The sequence below is a fragment of the Rhipicephalus microplus genome, chromosome 3 (genome assembly GCF_043290135.1).
Source record: "Rhipicephalus microplus isolate Deutch F79 chromosome 3, USDA_Rmic, whole genome shotgun sequence".
NCBI classification, from domain to species: domain Eukaryota; kingdom Metazoa; phylum Arthropoda; class Arachnida; order Ixodida; family Ixodidae; genus Rhipicephalus; species Rhipicephalus microplus.
In genome coordinates, this window is record NC_134702.1 from 159,050,697 (window position 1) to 159,067,728 (window position 17,032).

At 48.3% G+C, this 17,032-nt stretch overlaps 1 protein-coding gene across 1 annotated transcript in view; it reads right to left on the bottom strand.

The window, feature by feature from the left end:
* Positions 1 to 236: 236 nt before the first annotated feature.
* LOC119170003 (LisH and WD40 domain-containing Lis-1) overlaps positions 237 to 17,032 on the bottom strand; it is a 60,847-nt gene continuing 44,051 nt past the window's right edge. Inside the window, exons 11-12 of the mRNA XM_037421018.2 lie at positions 4,849 to 5,005; positions 237 to 619 (exon numbers count right to left, since the gene is read on the bottom strand). Of these exons, the coding sequence (XP_037276915.1) occupies positions 546 to 619; positions 4,849 to 5,005 (231 nt within the window). The 3' untranslated portion in view covers positions 237 to 545. The remainder of the gene's footprint in view (positions 620 to 4,848; positions 5,006 to 17,032) is intronic.

Below are 17,032 nucleotides of genomic sequence, written 5' to 3' on the forward strand. Positions count from 1 at the left end.
ACACCAAACAGTCTGGGTCACCCTTCCCACAAAAAGTTCCCAGGATGCCTACAACTTAGGAAATAAACATATATAGGCACATGTGCTCTCGGGTTGGCAAAATTGGTTAAAAAAAAAAAGTTCCAGACAGGCACCACCCTCTGCACCAGCCATGGCGTCCACTTGAAACGTAGGCAAGAATCCTGCATTCCTGAGCCACTTGGTGGTGCATCGGGCAGTGGCTCGTATGTAAACAATGCAGCGTTGCGGCAGCGGTAGCGGGAGCAGCAACAGTGCAGCCGGTGCACAACGATCCGCAGCAAAAACTGTTAACGAGCGGACTTGTGGTGGTGGCAGCGGCAGCGATGGCAGCAGGGCTGTTGAAATCAAAGTGGGGGCAACAAAAAAAAAAATTGTCTGGGTGCAGTGCAGCAGTTGGAGAGACTCTGGAAGCATGAGCTGAGTCACTGCCAAGGCTTTGTCTGCAGGAGGGACTGCTGCTGCTGCGGTCGTCAGTCCTCGGCCAGCAGGGCGCCACCGTGAATGCTCGCAGCGGTCAGTGGCGTCTAGCGGCACTCCCACACCTTGACTGACTGGTCGACGCTGCCCGTCACTACGTACGGCGCTGTGCGGTGGAAATCTGCGCCAAGACATGTGCGCACCATCACGAACGGTTGGTAAAAGGTGCCTGGAAGGAACTTTGCCCCACTATGCAGCAAAAAATAAACATTTAAATGGAACATATGCAATGCAATTGGAATTGAGACTACAAGGCTATTACCATATACTATTGCAGATTATAAGTCTACGTTTTTCCAATAAAACAGCCTTTCAAAGGTAGTCGAACCATACAGGGAATCGTAAAGTCGACTTGGAATTGACTTTTCTGAAAGGTCCGACGAACGGTCGTCGTTCTAGAATTCACTGCTATTCGCCACATTAATAAAGTCAGCTGCAGAAGCAATGGAGTCGTGGAAACTGATCGCGAAACCACAGTATAGCTATGTTGGCTAGAGGAGGAGGTGTCAGCAACAGCGCATTGAAGATGCATCATTTTTTCGAGAAGCGTCACTGCTGACATCACTGTTTCAATGGTAGTGCCACCGTATCGGCGTGTCTGTCGGGCAAGATCAGCAACACCAGCACTCGCCGCATGACGGTGCACTCGACTAGCAAAAAACGCGACACGTGTTTATCGCTCACTAACAACGCGACAGACATCCATCTGTTGCGAAAAACTTGACATGAACCTCTCTCTCGCTAAAAATGTGATGTTTACCGTTCGCGAGAGACGTGACACGTGTCCTTCACTTTAGTGGACAGGGTGCCTTAACAGCACTTGCTCACTAGGCAATTACAAAATTCAGATTTCCCGCTAAGCACCATGGGCATTTCTCGGAAAAGCTGGCAGCGACGTGTGGGCTGGCAACACTTCGCAGAGAACTACCATAAATGTTAAAATATAGGTCGAATGTAAAAAAAAGCAATGAAAAGTCAACTCTCGTCTTATATACCAATCATTGGCAGAAAAAAATGTAGAAGTCTTGCAACAATGGGCAGATGAAGTTGAAAGCCTCCATTGCCATCATGAGCATCAGCAGCAGTGCCATTTGGCAAGGCTACGCAAGGCCTACAGTGTTTTAGCAACGCCATTTTGCTTTGGTTATTTACTGTCAGTCCCCTGTTTTCTTTTGTCTTTTTCCTTCAGAAATGAGTGGTAGTCGACAGCACTTTACGATAGACTTTCAGATAGAAGTTATTAAGTATGCAGAAGCGCACGGCGATCTGGCGGCACAACACGAATTCGATGCATGAGAGAAAACTGGAGGAGCCAATAAAAGCAGCACATCACACCCTGCAGTAACAAAAAAAAAAGCATCGCTTCAAAGACGGACTGCAGTGCACCCCAAACTGGAAACACTACTCATTCAATTCATCCAGTAGCTGTGTGCAAGGTCGCTACCCATAACAGCAGAGTGCAGCCGCATGAAAGCTCTTGAGAGCGCGTGCAACTCTGGGCTCACAAAGGTGCAATTCGAGGGATCACCATCGTTGGTGCGGCGACTTATAAAACAGAATGACTGGCATATTTCAATTTTTCCGCAAATGTTGCATCAGCAATGCATTGGATGGACCGGAGGACGATGCACTCTGGGACGTTACTAGTAAAAAACAGACGTCGCCGGACTCAAGTTCGGCAGTATGAGCGACAGCATTTTGTGGCCTTCTGGCGTTTAACTACGCAAGATTAGTGTCAAATAAAAAGAAATGTCATCGCAGTGCAGTTGGTTGTGTCGCGTAATTACTGAGGTAAGGGTGCGCCGCGATACTTTGTGATTTTTAAAATTTTCTTTTCCAGAGATGCAACCTTTGGGTGGTCAACCTACATTACGGTTTTCACGGTAATCCACATGTCCAGCCACATGCACCCACAAGCGTCTTCACGCCTTTTTGCACTCACCGCTGTTCGCCTGTGTTCACCATTTTTGCATTTTGCTCGCTTGCGAACAGTGTTGTGTGCCATTTGCAAAGCTGCTCAACGTACGCCAAGGTGTCACCGCTACACGAGCAACAGTACAGCGCTGCTTTGAAGCGTCAAGCGATCCTCTGTGCACAGCCGGAAAACAACAATAAAGCTGGGTGCAAGTTCGATGTGTGCAAAAAGTGCGTGAGGGGATAAAGAAAACAAAGGACCTAAATCTTCGCATGCACCGCGACACACCGTTTGTATCGCGGACCTATATGTGGAGGCTTATTCAAGAGTGGGTTCACAACCAGAGAAGCTAAAGCCTGAGAGACAGCTATGATCATTTTTAAGAAAAAGCGTGTACCATCGCGAAGAATATGAGCAACCCGCTAACCGCGTTAAAACCGAAGCGAAGTGGTGAGCGATATAGATTGTGGGAATCAAGGCTAGCCCCCTGCCTTTGCGCGGGCTTTGCTGCCTCTTTCTGCGTTCTGATGTCCTCACATGACTCTCCTCTCTTCTGCGGTCTTTCGTGCTGGGAGAGCGGGAAGTGACGTTTAACCCCTCTCACCGGGTAACGGATGACTGTGGCGCCACGCGCAAAGTCTCTCAAAACGTTTTGCGCATGCGCGTCGGAAGTGAGAGAGAACCTCTCTGGGAGGACAAGGTGTAAGCACGCATTTCTTTTCCGTACTCTGGCTCTCCATTTATTTGGGGCTCATTCGGACTTCACCAACGCCTTGCACCTGCAGCGAACGCTTACCTGTTGTCGCCCCCCCTTCCGAACGCTAGGCCGAAGAACGGTGCGGTGCCCTAGTGAGTGGCCAGGCTATGCCAACCCGTATCTCTTCGAAGCCAACGCGAGCGCCTTTGCCCTCGCTCGAGCAACCGGGCCTTTTGTTCCGGTGTCCCCGTGAATCACCTTTGCCTATGGAGACATGCTCGCGACACCCCTGTGTAGTACTTCTCTCCCGTGGCGTGGATAAGCCCATTTGCTTTCCAACTGTGCCTTTGCAACAGGCTCTGTACTGAGCTTTTGGTGTTGCTGCAGGCAATAAAGTGTTGCGACCTTGAGCAGTACCGTGTTCTCGCCACAGCGATGATTAACGCGTGCTCTGCAGCTCGCTAAGACCGGACCCACGCTAGTGGCCATACTCCTTCGGGATACATGTACACAACAGGATTGATGATGCCTAATATGGACTGTCGACATGGTCCATGCGGTGTTTTCCACATGCGGCATCTCGTACCACCAGCAGCCCTTCCAATAGCGAGCAGCAGCAGTGGCTCACACGATGGGCAATGACTGACCGCCACATCCTTCTCTCAAGCGACCAGTATAAGCGATGTTTCACGGGCAAATAGATGTTTATTTGCATCACTCCCCCTTCTGAAAGACTTACTGGTGTGCTATGGCCACAGCATGAGGCTGCACTTTGAATCAATTTTTTTTGCCTAAAAGGGGTTGCAAGTTCGGGATCGATTTATATTGGGCAATATACAGTATTCAACGTTGTTCCCACTTTTTCTGGTAAAGAAAAAAAAGGACATATGCAAGGCCTTGTTTCAATTTTTAAGAATTAGTTAGGTCATGTCAACTATGCCCATTTTTCTTTTTAATATGTGATATATAGTATTGGAACTCAATTTGAAAATTATTTGACCAAAATCACTATTCGCTTAAACATGCAGTTTTCTTTTTTGTCATTTACAATAAAAAATTGATTTTGTGGGGTTTAACATCCCAAAACCACCATATCATTATGAGAGACGCTCACGATAAGAAAGGACCAACAGCTGTACTAACACTAAACTGCTCTGGCCCTCAGACAAACCTGGCAAGCAGTTTCCACAGGACCTTGCTCTTCAAGTGTCACACCCTCGCATTTATGGCCATCGTCATCGATCACATCTGAGGTGCTATGTCCCAAATTCATTATTTGATTATCAGAAACGCCGTAGTGAAGAGCTCCAAAAAGCTTGACCATCTGTTGTTCTTTTAACATGCACCGACATCACACCAGTAGCCCATCGTCATCGAGTACAGCTGCAATGGTCGCAAGATGAAAGCCCAGTAGCCTCGCTTACAGGAGCGAAGTCCCACGGCCACAGAGAGGGTGTTCGCACCCTCGCACTTCAGGCCATCGTCGTCGATCACATCTGAGGTTTTATGTCCCAAATCCTCACGCGATTATCAGAAACGCCGTAGTAGAGAGCTCCAAAAAGCTTGACCATCTGTTCTTTAACATGCACCGACATCACACCGGTAGGCCATCGTCATCGAGTACAGCTGCAATGGTCACAAAATGAAAGCCCAGTAGCCTCGCTTACAGGAGCGAAGTCCCACTGCCACAGAGATGGTGTCACGCATAGCATTAGAAAGACGAGCAAAGGCTGCTCACCCAGCGATGTGCAGAAGTGCGAGTGGGCCTCCAAGGTCTTGCAGCATCGCTGGTGTGCCAGCTCCCAGACACGCAACGTCTTGTCGTCTGAGCAGCTCAGCAGGTATTTGCCACCGGGGTGGAACTTGACACCACGAACCCAGTTGTCGTGGCCCACCTGAAATTCACAAGAGATACAGTGGAGCCCCGATTATACGACTTTCACGAGACCCCACAAAATTGTAGCGTAATCGGGGCATCATATAATTGAAAAACTAGGAATATAGGCAGTGATACTCAGTCTTGCCAAAAAAAAAGGGGGGGGACAGACCGCCTAAAGCCAACAGCACTATCTTGCGCTTGTTCAAGGAAGGTAGATTAATTATCTTCAAAAATGAAAGCTAACGACGGCATTGTTTAGTTGAAGCAGCCGTAAGCAAATCTTCATTCTCAAACTTAGAATGTCTAATCCATTCATTTTTTTTTTCCAGAGAGAAGAGTAAAAAATTGCCTGTGCATGCAAAGGAAATCAAAACCACATTGGCAACAACCTTCCGTCCGTAGAGTGACACAGTAAGATTCCCAACACATAATGGCCACAGACCGTGGGTGTGCGTAGATGCCTTCATGCGTGACTGAGCAGTGCGCTTTGTAATTTGTTGCCTTGAAGTGTAGCTGGTGATGTCCCACTGTTATTACGAATGTTTACATCTAACCAAAGTTATTTTTCAGCGTGAAAATTGCTGCATTGAGTCCTTTTGCATACTCAAGGCCTGTGACTGTGAGTGCCACAAACAAAGGCAGGAGATCAGCAGTATATCGTCCAGGAAACGATGCCATGGATTAAAAAAGTAAAAATATCCAGATGTCAAAGATGACCTTTCCATCAAGCTGGAGCTACTACTCCATGTGGATACAGCTTGTGTAGGTAATGACCCTAGACACACAAGCTATCGAGGCATGTAAACAGAAGCGCCGAAGTGTCAGGAGAATAAATTTTTCACTCTACAACTTACTGTCTCAACTCACTGGACTTTTCTAATAGTCAACGAAAGAGAACACAGGTTCTTACCTAGCACTTGCGCATATTTGGTGGTTGCCATTCAATTCGAGTAAAAAGTTTTTATTGCGATAGCAACTATATGGACACTCTCAGCTGGTTTTGCCGCCAGCACCAGCTGTCATTCACCGAATAGGTACACGTATCTATGTATATGAACACACAAGAAGAAAAAATAATCCAGAAAAAGACTCCCGCACGCAGAATCGAATGTCTGACCTTTCGTTCTTGAGTGCGCAGCGTTAGCTACTGAGCCACGTAGAAGCACCTCCTTCAACATTGAAACCGCAAGCTATTTATATCTACCACACAGCGCTGGCAGAGCCTATCTCAAGGGGACACAGCGCGTTTTCAGCATTACCAGCGAGATGGTGCGATGAGCGCGCTCGGCACTCATCTTGTCACGATGCGCCGATGCGTGCTCATGCCCCATGAGTGGTTTGCGCCGCGGAAGGGGAGGGGGCTTATCCGCGTGCTCATCCTGTGGTGAGAGAGAATCATGCGTCTTCGGCTTTCACTGGAACGATTGCGTTAAGTTGCCGGGAGCACAAAGATCACTCACTGCACAAGCCCCATTTGCAAAAATAGCACGCTTTTCAAACACAGCGAAGTAACAACTGGGACACTCGTTAGTTCATCCCTCATACCTGTACCTGTGATTACGTTTCGACAGTCATTTTTGTTCCAGCACGTTAAGCGTCGAGCTGTAAACGTTGTTAGTTCGCTCTTGTCCTAAGTGTTGTTCTGCGTATTTGTGAGTGAGCTGAGCGCTGCAGGTTTTTATCTGCTTTTTGTTCTCAGTGTTACATTCTAAGTTGTTGCTATCGCGTTTGTTGCTTTGCCCTTGTGGCGAAACTGTGACGTTTTTTTTCCCTCTTCGCCAGAATTGAAAAGTCGTCAGCATAAAATTGCGTCGTATAGCCATCGTGTTTAATACATTACTTCCATGGGGATTTCGCTGGGACCAAACAGATTCGTCGTAAAATGAGAGTCGTAAGGAAAGCGGGAGCCGTATAATCGAAATTTCACTGTATAGCAAGCTTGGACAGCGCATGTGCAATGCAATGACTGTTTTGAGTGTCACTTGCTTCCATTACTTTTGGGATCCAGTGCATGACACTTAGCAGTGAAAAGTGGCAATGCCTTCGAAATGGCAACCGCTTACATCACACTTATTGTCTCTTTGTACTGCCTTGCACTAGAACTCCACATACACTAAATGTAGCTGCTACTCTTGCTTGGAGCCATCCGACTTAGGCAATTGCCTGTGGTATTTTTCTGCGTTCCCTGCACTTCTATGCAATGTTATAGTACTTGTTCAAGCGACACTAAAGCTCTTTTGATTGACTTTCTAGCCATGCAGGACATTAACCCAAGCACATTTGGCTACAACAGAACTTATGAAGTCTTGACATGAACTTTTAATGCTTTCTTTTTGACCATACAGTCTCCTGGTTATTTAAAACAAGTTTTGATGAAAAGTGAATGCATTCCAAAGCTTGCGCCTTTGATGACTGAAAAATAAGATCAATCTCTGTTGGTTAAGTGCGAAATAATTATGGAAAAAGCCGACATCACAGCTTCGACAACAGCAATGCCGAGGATAAACTGCATAGCTATCTTGGGCTTTCTTTCAATGGTGAAATTTCTATAGCCACCTTTCAGACTCCGCCACAATCGCGAATTAGACTCAAGACCACATAGAGATGATACATGTGACAGATGTGGTGGGGGCTTAATTAATGCTGCTTTAGACCTGAAATTTTGGCAGGAAATCCGAAAAAACGGAAGCCGACAGTTTTTAGGATCCAAAATTTCAAATTATTTTGTACGTTGACATCTACAAGGCAAATTTATAACTTAACTTGAAGGGAGCACAACTTTGTCTGCAACATCAGTTGGGCTTCCACAGAAGTTGAAAGAGGAGGAGAGGCTGAGAAAACAGCGTCTTCGCCTTTCACATGTAAAGTGTTGTTTTATCGGCAACACTTTAGATGCACCAAAATGAACAGCTGCGGCCACGTCTGTACAAAGCGCGCGAGCAGCGGATTTTCGCTCAGCGGGTTGACACTTTGCGGCAGGTTCGGGCCATGACGTGGTCAGACTGACTACTAGACCACGCATGCGTTCGATCCATGTCAGAACCAGAGACTACCGCAAGGTGTCCCCCCGCAGAGCAATAACCGGCTGCTCGCACTGTACACAGACATGGCCGCAGCTGTACATAAGTACGGTTCAGCCACTGGATAGCTTCATAAGATCTCGATAGGACAACTCTGAAAAACCACCCCGCCGGCGCTTCATCAATCTAGCAAAAAAAAACACACTTTCGTGTTGCTATCTCATAAGAATATTGTCGCTAGGCGAAAATAACAGAGTACAGGACGACGGTGCGACCAGAAAAACGAGGTCTGTATTAACAAAACAAAAGAGCAGCCACTTCGACTTCTTGTTTCTCAGAGGAATCGTGGGTGCTGTCCACGCTCATCACTTCGTCGTCCTCTGTCTTCTTGCCCGGCCTTTAGCCGTGACATTAGCCTCCCATTCAAGAAAGCATCGTCCCGATGCTTTATAATCAAAGCGGTTTGTACTCGTTGGAAACGCATGAGTTCATTCGGCGAAATAAGGCTTCATGCGTACCACGTGCACAACTTCTGGAGCATACCTTCGACGCCTTGAAGAGTGCGCAGTATCAGGAACAACCTCATAATTAATGTCACTGAGACGTCGCAGAACTTTATAGGGATCGAAGTACCGTTTTATCAGTTTTTCTGAGAGGCCACAGCGCCGAATAGGTGTCCATATCCAAACTTTCTCTCCTGGCTCGTAGGAGACTGGTCGGTGACGAAGATTGTACCGTCTTGAATCGTAGTCCTGCTGGCGACTAATACGTAGGCGTGCAAGTTGTCGGGCTTCTTCGGCCAGCTGAGTGATATAATCAGCATCCGTTTCAGCGTCTTCGCACTCGTGCGGCAGCATAGCATCCAGCATAGTGGTGACTTCACGACCATGAAGAAGGCGGAATGGCGTTGTTCTTGTTGTTTCTTGATAAGCCGTGTTATAGGCGAACGTGACATACGGCAAGATCTCATCCCAGTTTTTATGCTCCACATCGACGTACATGCAGAGCATGTACGTCGATGTGGAGCATAAACTAGTGTCTTGGAGCATCCACTAGTGTGGATGCTCCAAGTGGGGCATCCACTAGTGTCTTGTTGAGACGTTCCGTAAGACCATTCGCTTGCGGATGATACGCCGTTGTTCGCCGGTGGGATGTGCCACTAAGTCTTAAAACTGTCTGTAATAGTTCGGCTGCGAATGCAGTTCCCCTGTCAGTTATTACCACTGATGGAGCACCATGCCTCAGCACCACATTCTCTACGAAAAATCGGGCTGCTTCACTTGCCGTGCCCCTCTCCAAAGCCTTGGTTTCGGCGTAACGAGCGAGGTAGTCGGTGGCTACTATAATCCATCTGCGACCTGCTGATGAGGTTGGAAATGGGCCCAAAAGATCCATTCCGACTTGAGCGAATGGAGTAACAGGCACGTCAATAGGATGGAGGAGGCCTGCTGGTTTGACGGGTGGAACTTTTCTGCGCTGGCAATCAAGGCACGTCCGAACATAGTGTTGAACGGTTGCCGTCAGTCGTGGCCAGTAGTATTTCTGCCTCACTCTGCACAACGTACGCGTGTAACCCAGGTGGCCGGATGTTGGTTCATCGTGGCATGCCTGTAATACTTCGCTCCTTAGAGATGTTGGGACGACGAGTAAGTAGTCGTTTCCATGTGGCGTGAAGTTCATCTTATACAGGACGTTGTTGCGCAAGCAAAATGACGAAAGCCCTCTCGCAAACAGTCTAGGTACAGCTGAAGTGTGACCCTCTAAAAAACGTATTATGGGTTCTAGTTCGGGGTCGTCTCGTTGCAGCTGTGCGACAGTTGCCGTGTTTACAACTCCGACAAAGGCTGTATCGTCATCTTCTGCCGTCGCAGGTTCGTATGGCGCACGAGAAAGGCAATCGGCGTCTGAATGTCGCTTCCCCGATCTGTAGACCACCGTCCTGTCAAATTCTTGAAGCTTCAGGCTCCAGCGCGCCAACCTAAAGGGTCTCTTAAATTCGTCAACCAGCAGAGGGAGTGATGGTCGCTGACAACATTAAAAGGACGACCATACAGGTATGGACGGAATTTTATAACCGCCCACACCACCGCAAGGCGCTCTTTTTCCATAGTGGAATAATTTTCTTCCGCACGTGAAAGAGTTCTGCTCGCGTAAGCAATTACTCGTTCAGCGCCATCCTGCCACTGCACAAGTACAGCTCCTAAGCCGACATTGCTAGCGTCGGTGTGCACTGTTGTCGGTGCGTCATCATCAAAGTGTGCGAGGACTGGTGGCTTCTGAAGGCGTTGCCGCAGCTCGTCGAATGATTTTTGCTGCTCTTCATTCCATACGAATGCGACGTCTTCTCTGGTAAGACGAGTCAACGGCGAGGCAATGCGCGAGAAGTTCTCAATGAAGCGTCGGTAGTAAGCACACAGTCCTAAAAACCGTCTGACGGCCTTTTTGTCAGTTGGCGCTGGAAAATTCGTAACGGCAGCTATTTTTTCAGGGTCAGGCCGCACACCTTCACTGCTGACAAGATGCCCCAGGAACAGAAGCTCTTCGAAGCCGAAATGGCATTTTTCCGGCTTAAGTGTTAGTCCGGCGGAATGGATAGCTTGAAATACTGAGTGCAGTCGCCTGACGTGTTCGTCGAATGTGGCAGAAAATACGATGACATCTAAATACACTAAGCACGTCTGCCACTTGAGGCCTGATAGTACGGTGTCCATTAGCCGCTGAAACGTTGCCGGTGCTGAGCACAAGCCAAATGGAAGTACCTTAAATTCAAAAAGGCCATCGGGTGTCACGAAAATCTGCCAATACCCACTCCTTAGATCCATCGACGAGAAATAACGCGCGTGCCGTAGTCGATCGAGTGAATGGTCGATACGTGAAAGTGAGTAGACGTCTTTTTTTTGTCACCTGATTCAGCTTGCGGTAATCCACGCAGAAACGTAAGGTGCCATCTTATTTCTTCACTAATACAACCGGCGAAGCCCAAGGGCTTTTCGACGGCTGAATAACGTCGTCTTCAAGCATCTGTCGCACCTGCTTTTCGATGGCTTCACGTTGTCGCGGAGCTACCCGGTACGGGTTTTGCCTGATGGGTCTGGTCATGTCGTCCGTTATAATTCGATGTTTCGTCAGCGGCGTTTGACGGACCCTGGAAATCGAAGAGAAACAATCTTCAAACTTGTTAATAAGCTGCATGATACTTTGCTTCTGCGCCGGCAGCAAACTTGGGCCAATATCAACAGATAGAGGTGCAGGGGTGAGATCAGTTGAAATATCTTTTTCAAGAGTTAGGCAGTCTGTCATCTCGACGAGCTCTTCCACGTACGCGACTGCCATGCCCCTCGTTAGATGTCGGCGTTCAGAGCTGAAGTTCGTAATAAGGACGTGTGTGTGTCCGCATTTTATGCTTACGACGCCTCTTGCGATAGATAAACCATGGCTGAATAGCAGTGTTAGAATTTGCTCGGCGATGTTTTCAGAATCGCTCGACGTGTCACATGTCACAGCCACGAGTGCACTCGACCGTGGTGGTATGGTCACGTCGTCTTCGAAGACACGCAAAGGCTGACGTCGCTGGTCTGTACAGGGCACATCTGAAACTTGATCTGGGGCCGTCCAAAACGTAACCGATTTCTCAGGAATGTTGATAATGGCACCGTATTCACGCAAGAAGTCCATGCCCAAGATCAGGTCTTTGCAGCACACCGGTAAAATTACGAAAGTAGCGACGAAATCTGAACTGCCGATATTAATTCGAGCTGTACATTTGCCTGTCGGCGTCACCAATTGACCCCCTGCGGTTCTAATGTTTGGTCCCATCCATATTGTTCTTACTTTCTTTAGGCAGTCGGCGAGTTTACGGCTAATAATAGAGAAGTCCGCACCAGTATCTACCAGTGCTGTTATTGGGCGTCCGTCTATACAAATGTCTAGATTGGCGCTTACGATTTCCGTTGATGTCGGTGACATCGTATCGTCCTTGGTATCGTGCGTCGTACGATCCGTGGTATCATTCGTCATATCACGTCGTAGAGAAGATGTTAGGGGTGTGTTAGCATCTCGACGGGCGGCAACCTTCCCCCCAAAGGTCGCAGCTGTTAGTTTCCCCGACGAGGGCTTGGAGATCTGCCCCGGACCACCTCGGAGTACCTGCGCTGCGGCGGCGAGTTCGGTGCAGGTGAAGGAGAGCGGGGTCGACGATACGGCACTTCGGGTTGCTGTGCTTGCGGGCCTGCACTGCTGTCACGGCGGTTATCGAAATAGGCACGAGGGGAGGTTTGTAGAAAGTTATGATGTCTACGGTCACGGTACGGGCAATGGCGGAAAATATGGCCGGCTTCTCCGCAATGAAAGCAAAGTGGTCGACGGTCGACGGTGCGCCACAAGTCCGTCTTACGGATGAATGGTCGACTGGTGGGCATACCTTGCGACCAAGATGCAGATGTCGGCGGAGTGTACATTGGCGCCGTTTGCATAGGCACGTTGGACTGTGGATACGGCTGCGGCGGATTGGGAGCTGGGGCCCACGGCTCGTTGTAAGGCCCTTGGCTCACGTCACGATAAGCCAGTGGTGACGAGTTGTAGGACACTGGAGTGTGTCGACGGACAGCTGATGCGTAGCTCACAGACCGCTGGTCTGAGGGCGATTCGGGCAACGAAAATGCCTGGCGGAGTTCTTGCCGCACAACTTCTGCAACGCAAGCCATGGTATTTTCTTGCAGAGTCACAAGGAGGTTTCAGATCTCCTCCCGAACGACCTCACGAATGAGTTCGCGCAGAGAACACTCACTACCGGCACTCAAAGAGAGACTGGGAGATGTTTTGATTGGTTGGTCATGGTATCGGCGCCGTTGCTGCAGTGCTCGCTCGATTGTTGTAGCCTCTTTGACAAATTCGGCTACGCTTGTTGGTGGGTTGCGTAGGAGACCGGCAAACAGCTCTTCCTTGACGCCTCTCATTAAGGGGGGAAGAGGGTTTTAAATTTTTTTTTTATATTTCTTGACCAAATTCAATGAAAATTGTAACCCAGACAGAGTTTTTCAAGCTGATTTCAAAAATATAATTGCTTTTGAAATTGGTTGGCCAGTTGCAGAGATAATTAAAATTAATCCTATATTGTTTATCAGAACAATGGAAAGGCAATTATTGGCCAGAATATTAATATTGACATATGGCTAGATACTATGAAGTGTAATTAACACAAATGTAGGATTACTTTTTTAATATTACAAGTATTACCAATTTTATAGCAATTTGAAGTTTAATCTCCAGATATCTCTATCAAGCGATTAAATTAGTACCAAGAATAAAAATTTAGAAAGACTAGATTGAAAAATCTGTTCCTACATTTGTGTAGGAGACATATGTAGCTACATGCCACCACAAGAATTGTGGCTCTATGTGACCTCAAGACCAAGATATCGCTTTGGCAAGTTTCAAAAACATCGAAAATGACATTCTGAGAAAACGTCAAAAAACAAAATAGGCTCATATTTTAATACAGAAAATCACAAACTATTTACAATGTTCACAAATGGCCTAGCATCAGTACCCTCCAGGAACATAGTCTGTCTGTTTAGAGTCATTTCGGTGTTGTTTTCGTAGCACACGCTGCAAGTTTTCTGCAGAAGCATGCTTGCGTGCGCATGCTTCAGCACGGTGGCGATCTTTTTCACTCATGCGCTTGGTCAACTGTTGGCCAGGGTTTAGCTGAAGTTCTTGAAGTATGGCTGTAGAAGCTTTTTCATACCCAGAATTGAACTTCATTACAGCCTCTGCCACAGCAGCTTGCACAGCAAACAATGATGCATGTTTCTCCTTCGGCGCCAGTGCCCAAATAATTGAGTGGAGACACTCGTTGTTATTTTGGGTCTTCCCTCTTAGGCATCGCCGAAGAAGCGATTCATCAGACAAACGTCTGTAAACTGGAAGAAGCGCCTCACATACATGGGGTGGCAGATTGTGGCGGTGTTTTGGAGCAGGCTCACCTTTGGCCTTTGCTGCGTTTTGGCGGCACCATGAATCTGGGCCCTCTGGACAGAGAGTGTGGTTAGAAGTGACATCGTTTGAGGTGATGTGGTAGTATGTGGCCATGACTGCTTTATGCATGGCCTTGACATCACCTTTGTGCGATTTCAAGGCCCAGCCATAGTAGCTGCTGAGCTTGGTGATAAGCTCACCAGTCAGCTTTCCTTTCCCACCGAGACTCTCTGTACCAGAGGACTTCTGCTTGGAAACTAGATTTCGCAGTGCTGTGCCCATTCTCTTGTGAATGTGGTTAACACAATCTTCCTTGTCCACGGGTATGTATCCATAGACTTTCGCATCTTGAAGAGCAAGGTAAGCGCGGCTGTCACCATCCGACAACAAGGTCGTGTACCGCAGCTTATGCTTCTGCAGCGATCTTTGGAAGAGGATCAGTGCCGCTTCCACCTCCATCTCCCCAGCTTTTTTGTCCGTGTTTTTCTGGCATGCGTGTGCCTCCTTCCAAGCCTGGTAGGCAGGGTCAACTTCTTTTGGTGCCCGTGCGCACCCAGCACAGAAATTGCTGAGCACTACATAATCGAGCACAAATCCTGTGTAGAGCTCAATTACGGTGCCGACGCCGATATGAGACGAGTGGCCGCGCGTCATCCATGTGCCATCGAACGATATAGCGATGTTGTCCGGGCTGTTTATATTTAGGTCACGGTACAAATCGCGCACTAATTGTGCACATGTCCCCATCAACTTTTCTGCCCCATCGGTTGCCGCGGGGACGAGTTTCGTTTTCAAGTGTCCCTGCCATGTTTTATTGTGCATTCCTCTCTCCGAAATGTTCATCGCCGCAAAAATGTCGTTCATTGCGGTTTGCCCGTTTCCGGTGCTCTGCATTGCACGCTCCGCAAGGATGTTTATGACAAAAGGCCTGAGCTTTGCTTTGCCGCTCACGCGCGGCGAGCTCCATCCCTGCACATTATCGCCGCAGATCGCACATTCGGCAACAAACTTCACAGCAAGGCCAAAATCCCGCTCACCTTTTCGCACCGTGAGGTTACCACCACAAATTGTACACTTGCAACTGGTAGACGCCAGCAGCGCGTTCATCGAGTCGTAACTAGCGATGAAAAAACTTGTAGCGAGATCGTTGCTAGCTTGTGTGGCAGCGTCATCACGATCCAAAAAGTCAGATTTTCGGGCAGTAGCAGGAGTTGAAGCAAGTACATTAAGTTTTTCTTGAGCTTCACTCTCTATACGCCGCAAATCTTCTGGCTGCAACATTGCAGTGTCGTGCCGAAACGACGACGAAGACCCGCGGCGGTTGTCAAGAGCGCTTTGGGGGACTAGGCCTAACACGCCCGCATCGGCGCCGCTCGACTCGGGAAGCACGCCGTTCTCCGCATGGTCAGGAACTGGTGGTGGCACAGCAGCGCATTTCTGGAAGTTGTACGGAGTCTTCCTCTTCCTTTTTGTTCCGAATTTGTACTTCGTAGCGAACTTCGGCGACGGCGTCGACATCGTTGCTCACGTGCGAAAACCAGTTGACGCGTACGGTGTGCGCACAGTCGCCGCGGAGTGATGCAGACGATGCCTGTCAGGCCAATGGCGTGACCCGCTGCGGGTCACGTGCCGTAACTGGCCAATTACTGCGCGTGTTGGGACTTCTTTTTGAATCGGGATATCTTCACAGCCAACGCGCGCTCGGAGCCGAAAATGGCGCGAAAATCAAGACGAGAGGCTGCGCTTTCAAACGATATATGATTCGCGGCTGTCGGACAAATATGACGGCCGTCGCGTGTCACGGAAAAGGCGCTTTATTTACCAAATTCTTGGCTCATATTTAGCTGGCACTGGTGCTAAAATTGATATTACGGCTAAGATATCGTTTCAAACTGCATAAAACTTGGCGAAATGGTAGAATATTGGATGGAAATAGCAAAACTGCCATTTCCAAAAAATCAACTTTTTGACGATTTTTCGGCTTTTAAAACCCGTGTCCCCCCTTAAATGTCGGAGTTTTTTACCTTCAAGCATCTCGGGGTCGGCCCGCTGAAATAGGCGGGTCATGTCTTCCGCAAACATGGCGAAGCTCTCGTTTGGTTTCTGTATGCGTGCCTCTATGAGCTGCAAAGCAGAATCACAGCGGTCGGTGTTTGCGAATGTCCCGAGAATTTGCTGCCGAAATTCTTCCCACGAAGACAGCGTTGACTCGCGGTTCTCGTACCACGTACGAGCGCTGTCTGCCAAAGCAAAGTAGACGCGCGATAGCTTTTGTTCAGTTGGCCAACGGTTGGCTTTGGCGGCTCGCTCATACTGGGCTAACCAGTCCTCGACGTCTTCATAAACCTCACCGTGGAAGGTCTCGGGAATTAGAGGCTAATCAACAGTAAGCTGTGAAGGCCCTCCGGTAGCCATTTCTCCCGGTACGGTGTGTTGCTGGAGAAGTTCGAGCAGGATCACCTGGGGACTAAGGCCTCGCTGTCGGCGACTGTAGCGGTGGACAGGAGTATCCACTGCAGGAACGGATTGCGGTGGTGGACTCGATGTGCTAGGGCGCGGAGGTGTCCCAAGCATCAGTTGGAGAAGTCCAGCACCTCCACCAATGTCGCTAGGTGAAAATAACAGAGTACAGGACGACGGTGCGACCAGAAAAACGAGGTCTGTATTAACAGAACAAAAGAGCAGCCACTTCGACTTCTTCTTTCTCAGAGGAATCGTGGGTGCTGTCCACGCTCATCACTTTGTCGTCCTCTGTCTTCTTGCCCGGCCTTTAGCCGTGACAATATGCTTAGGAATCCTCTCCAACTTTGATTTCTGCAATTTCGCTTCAATGTATTTGAAAAATACTTTAGAAATATTCAAGAAATATTCTAATCAATTGACAGTTAAGCAGTCACACTTAAATATTTTAATTTGTTTTGCACACAAAATTTCGCTATTCGTACAGCATTACTAATAAAGCATCAGGTCATGGTGGCAGCAATAAACCCTTTAGATGTATTGAAGTTCGCGAGGAGCTTTGCATTACCATGCATACTTAATTTGAA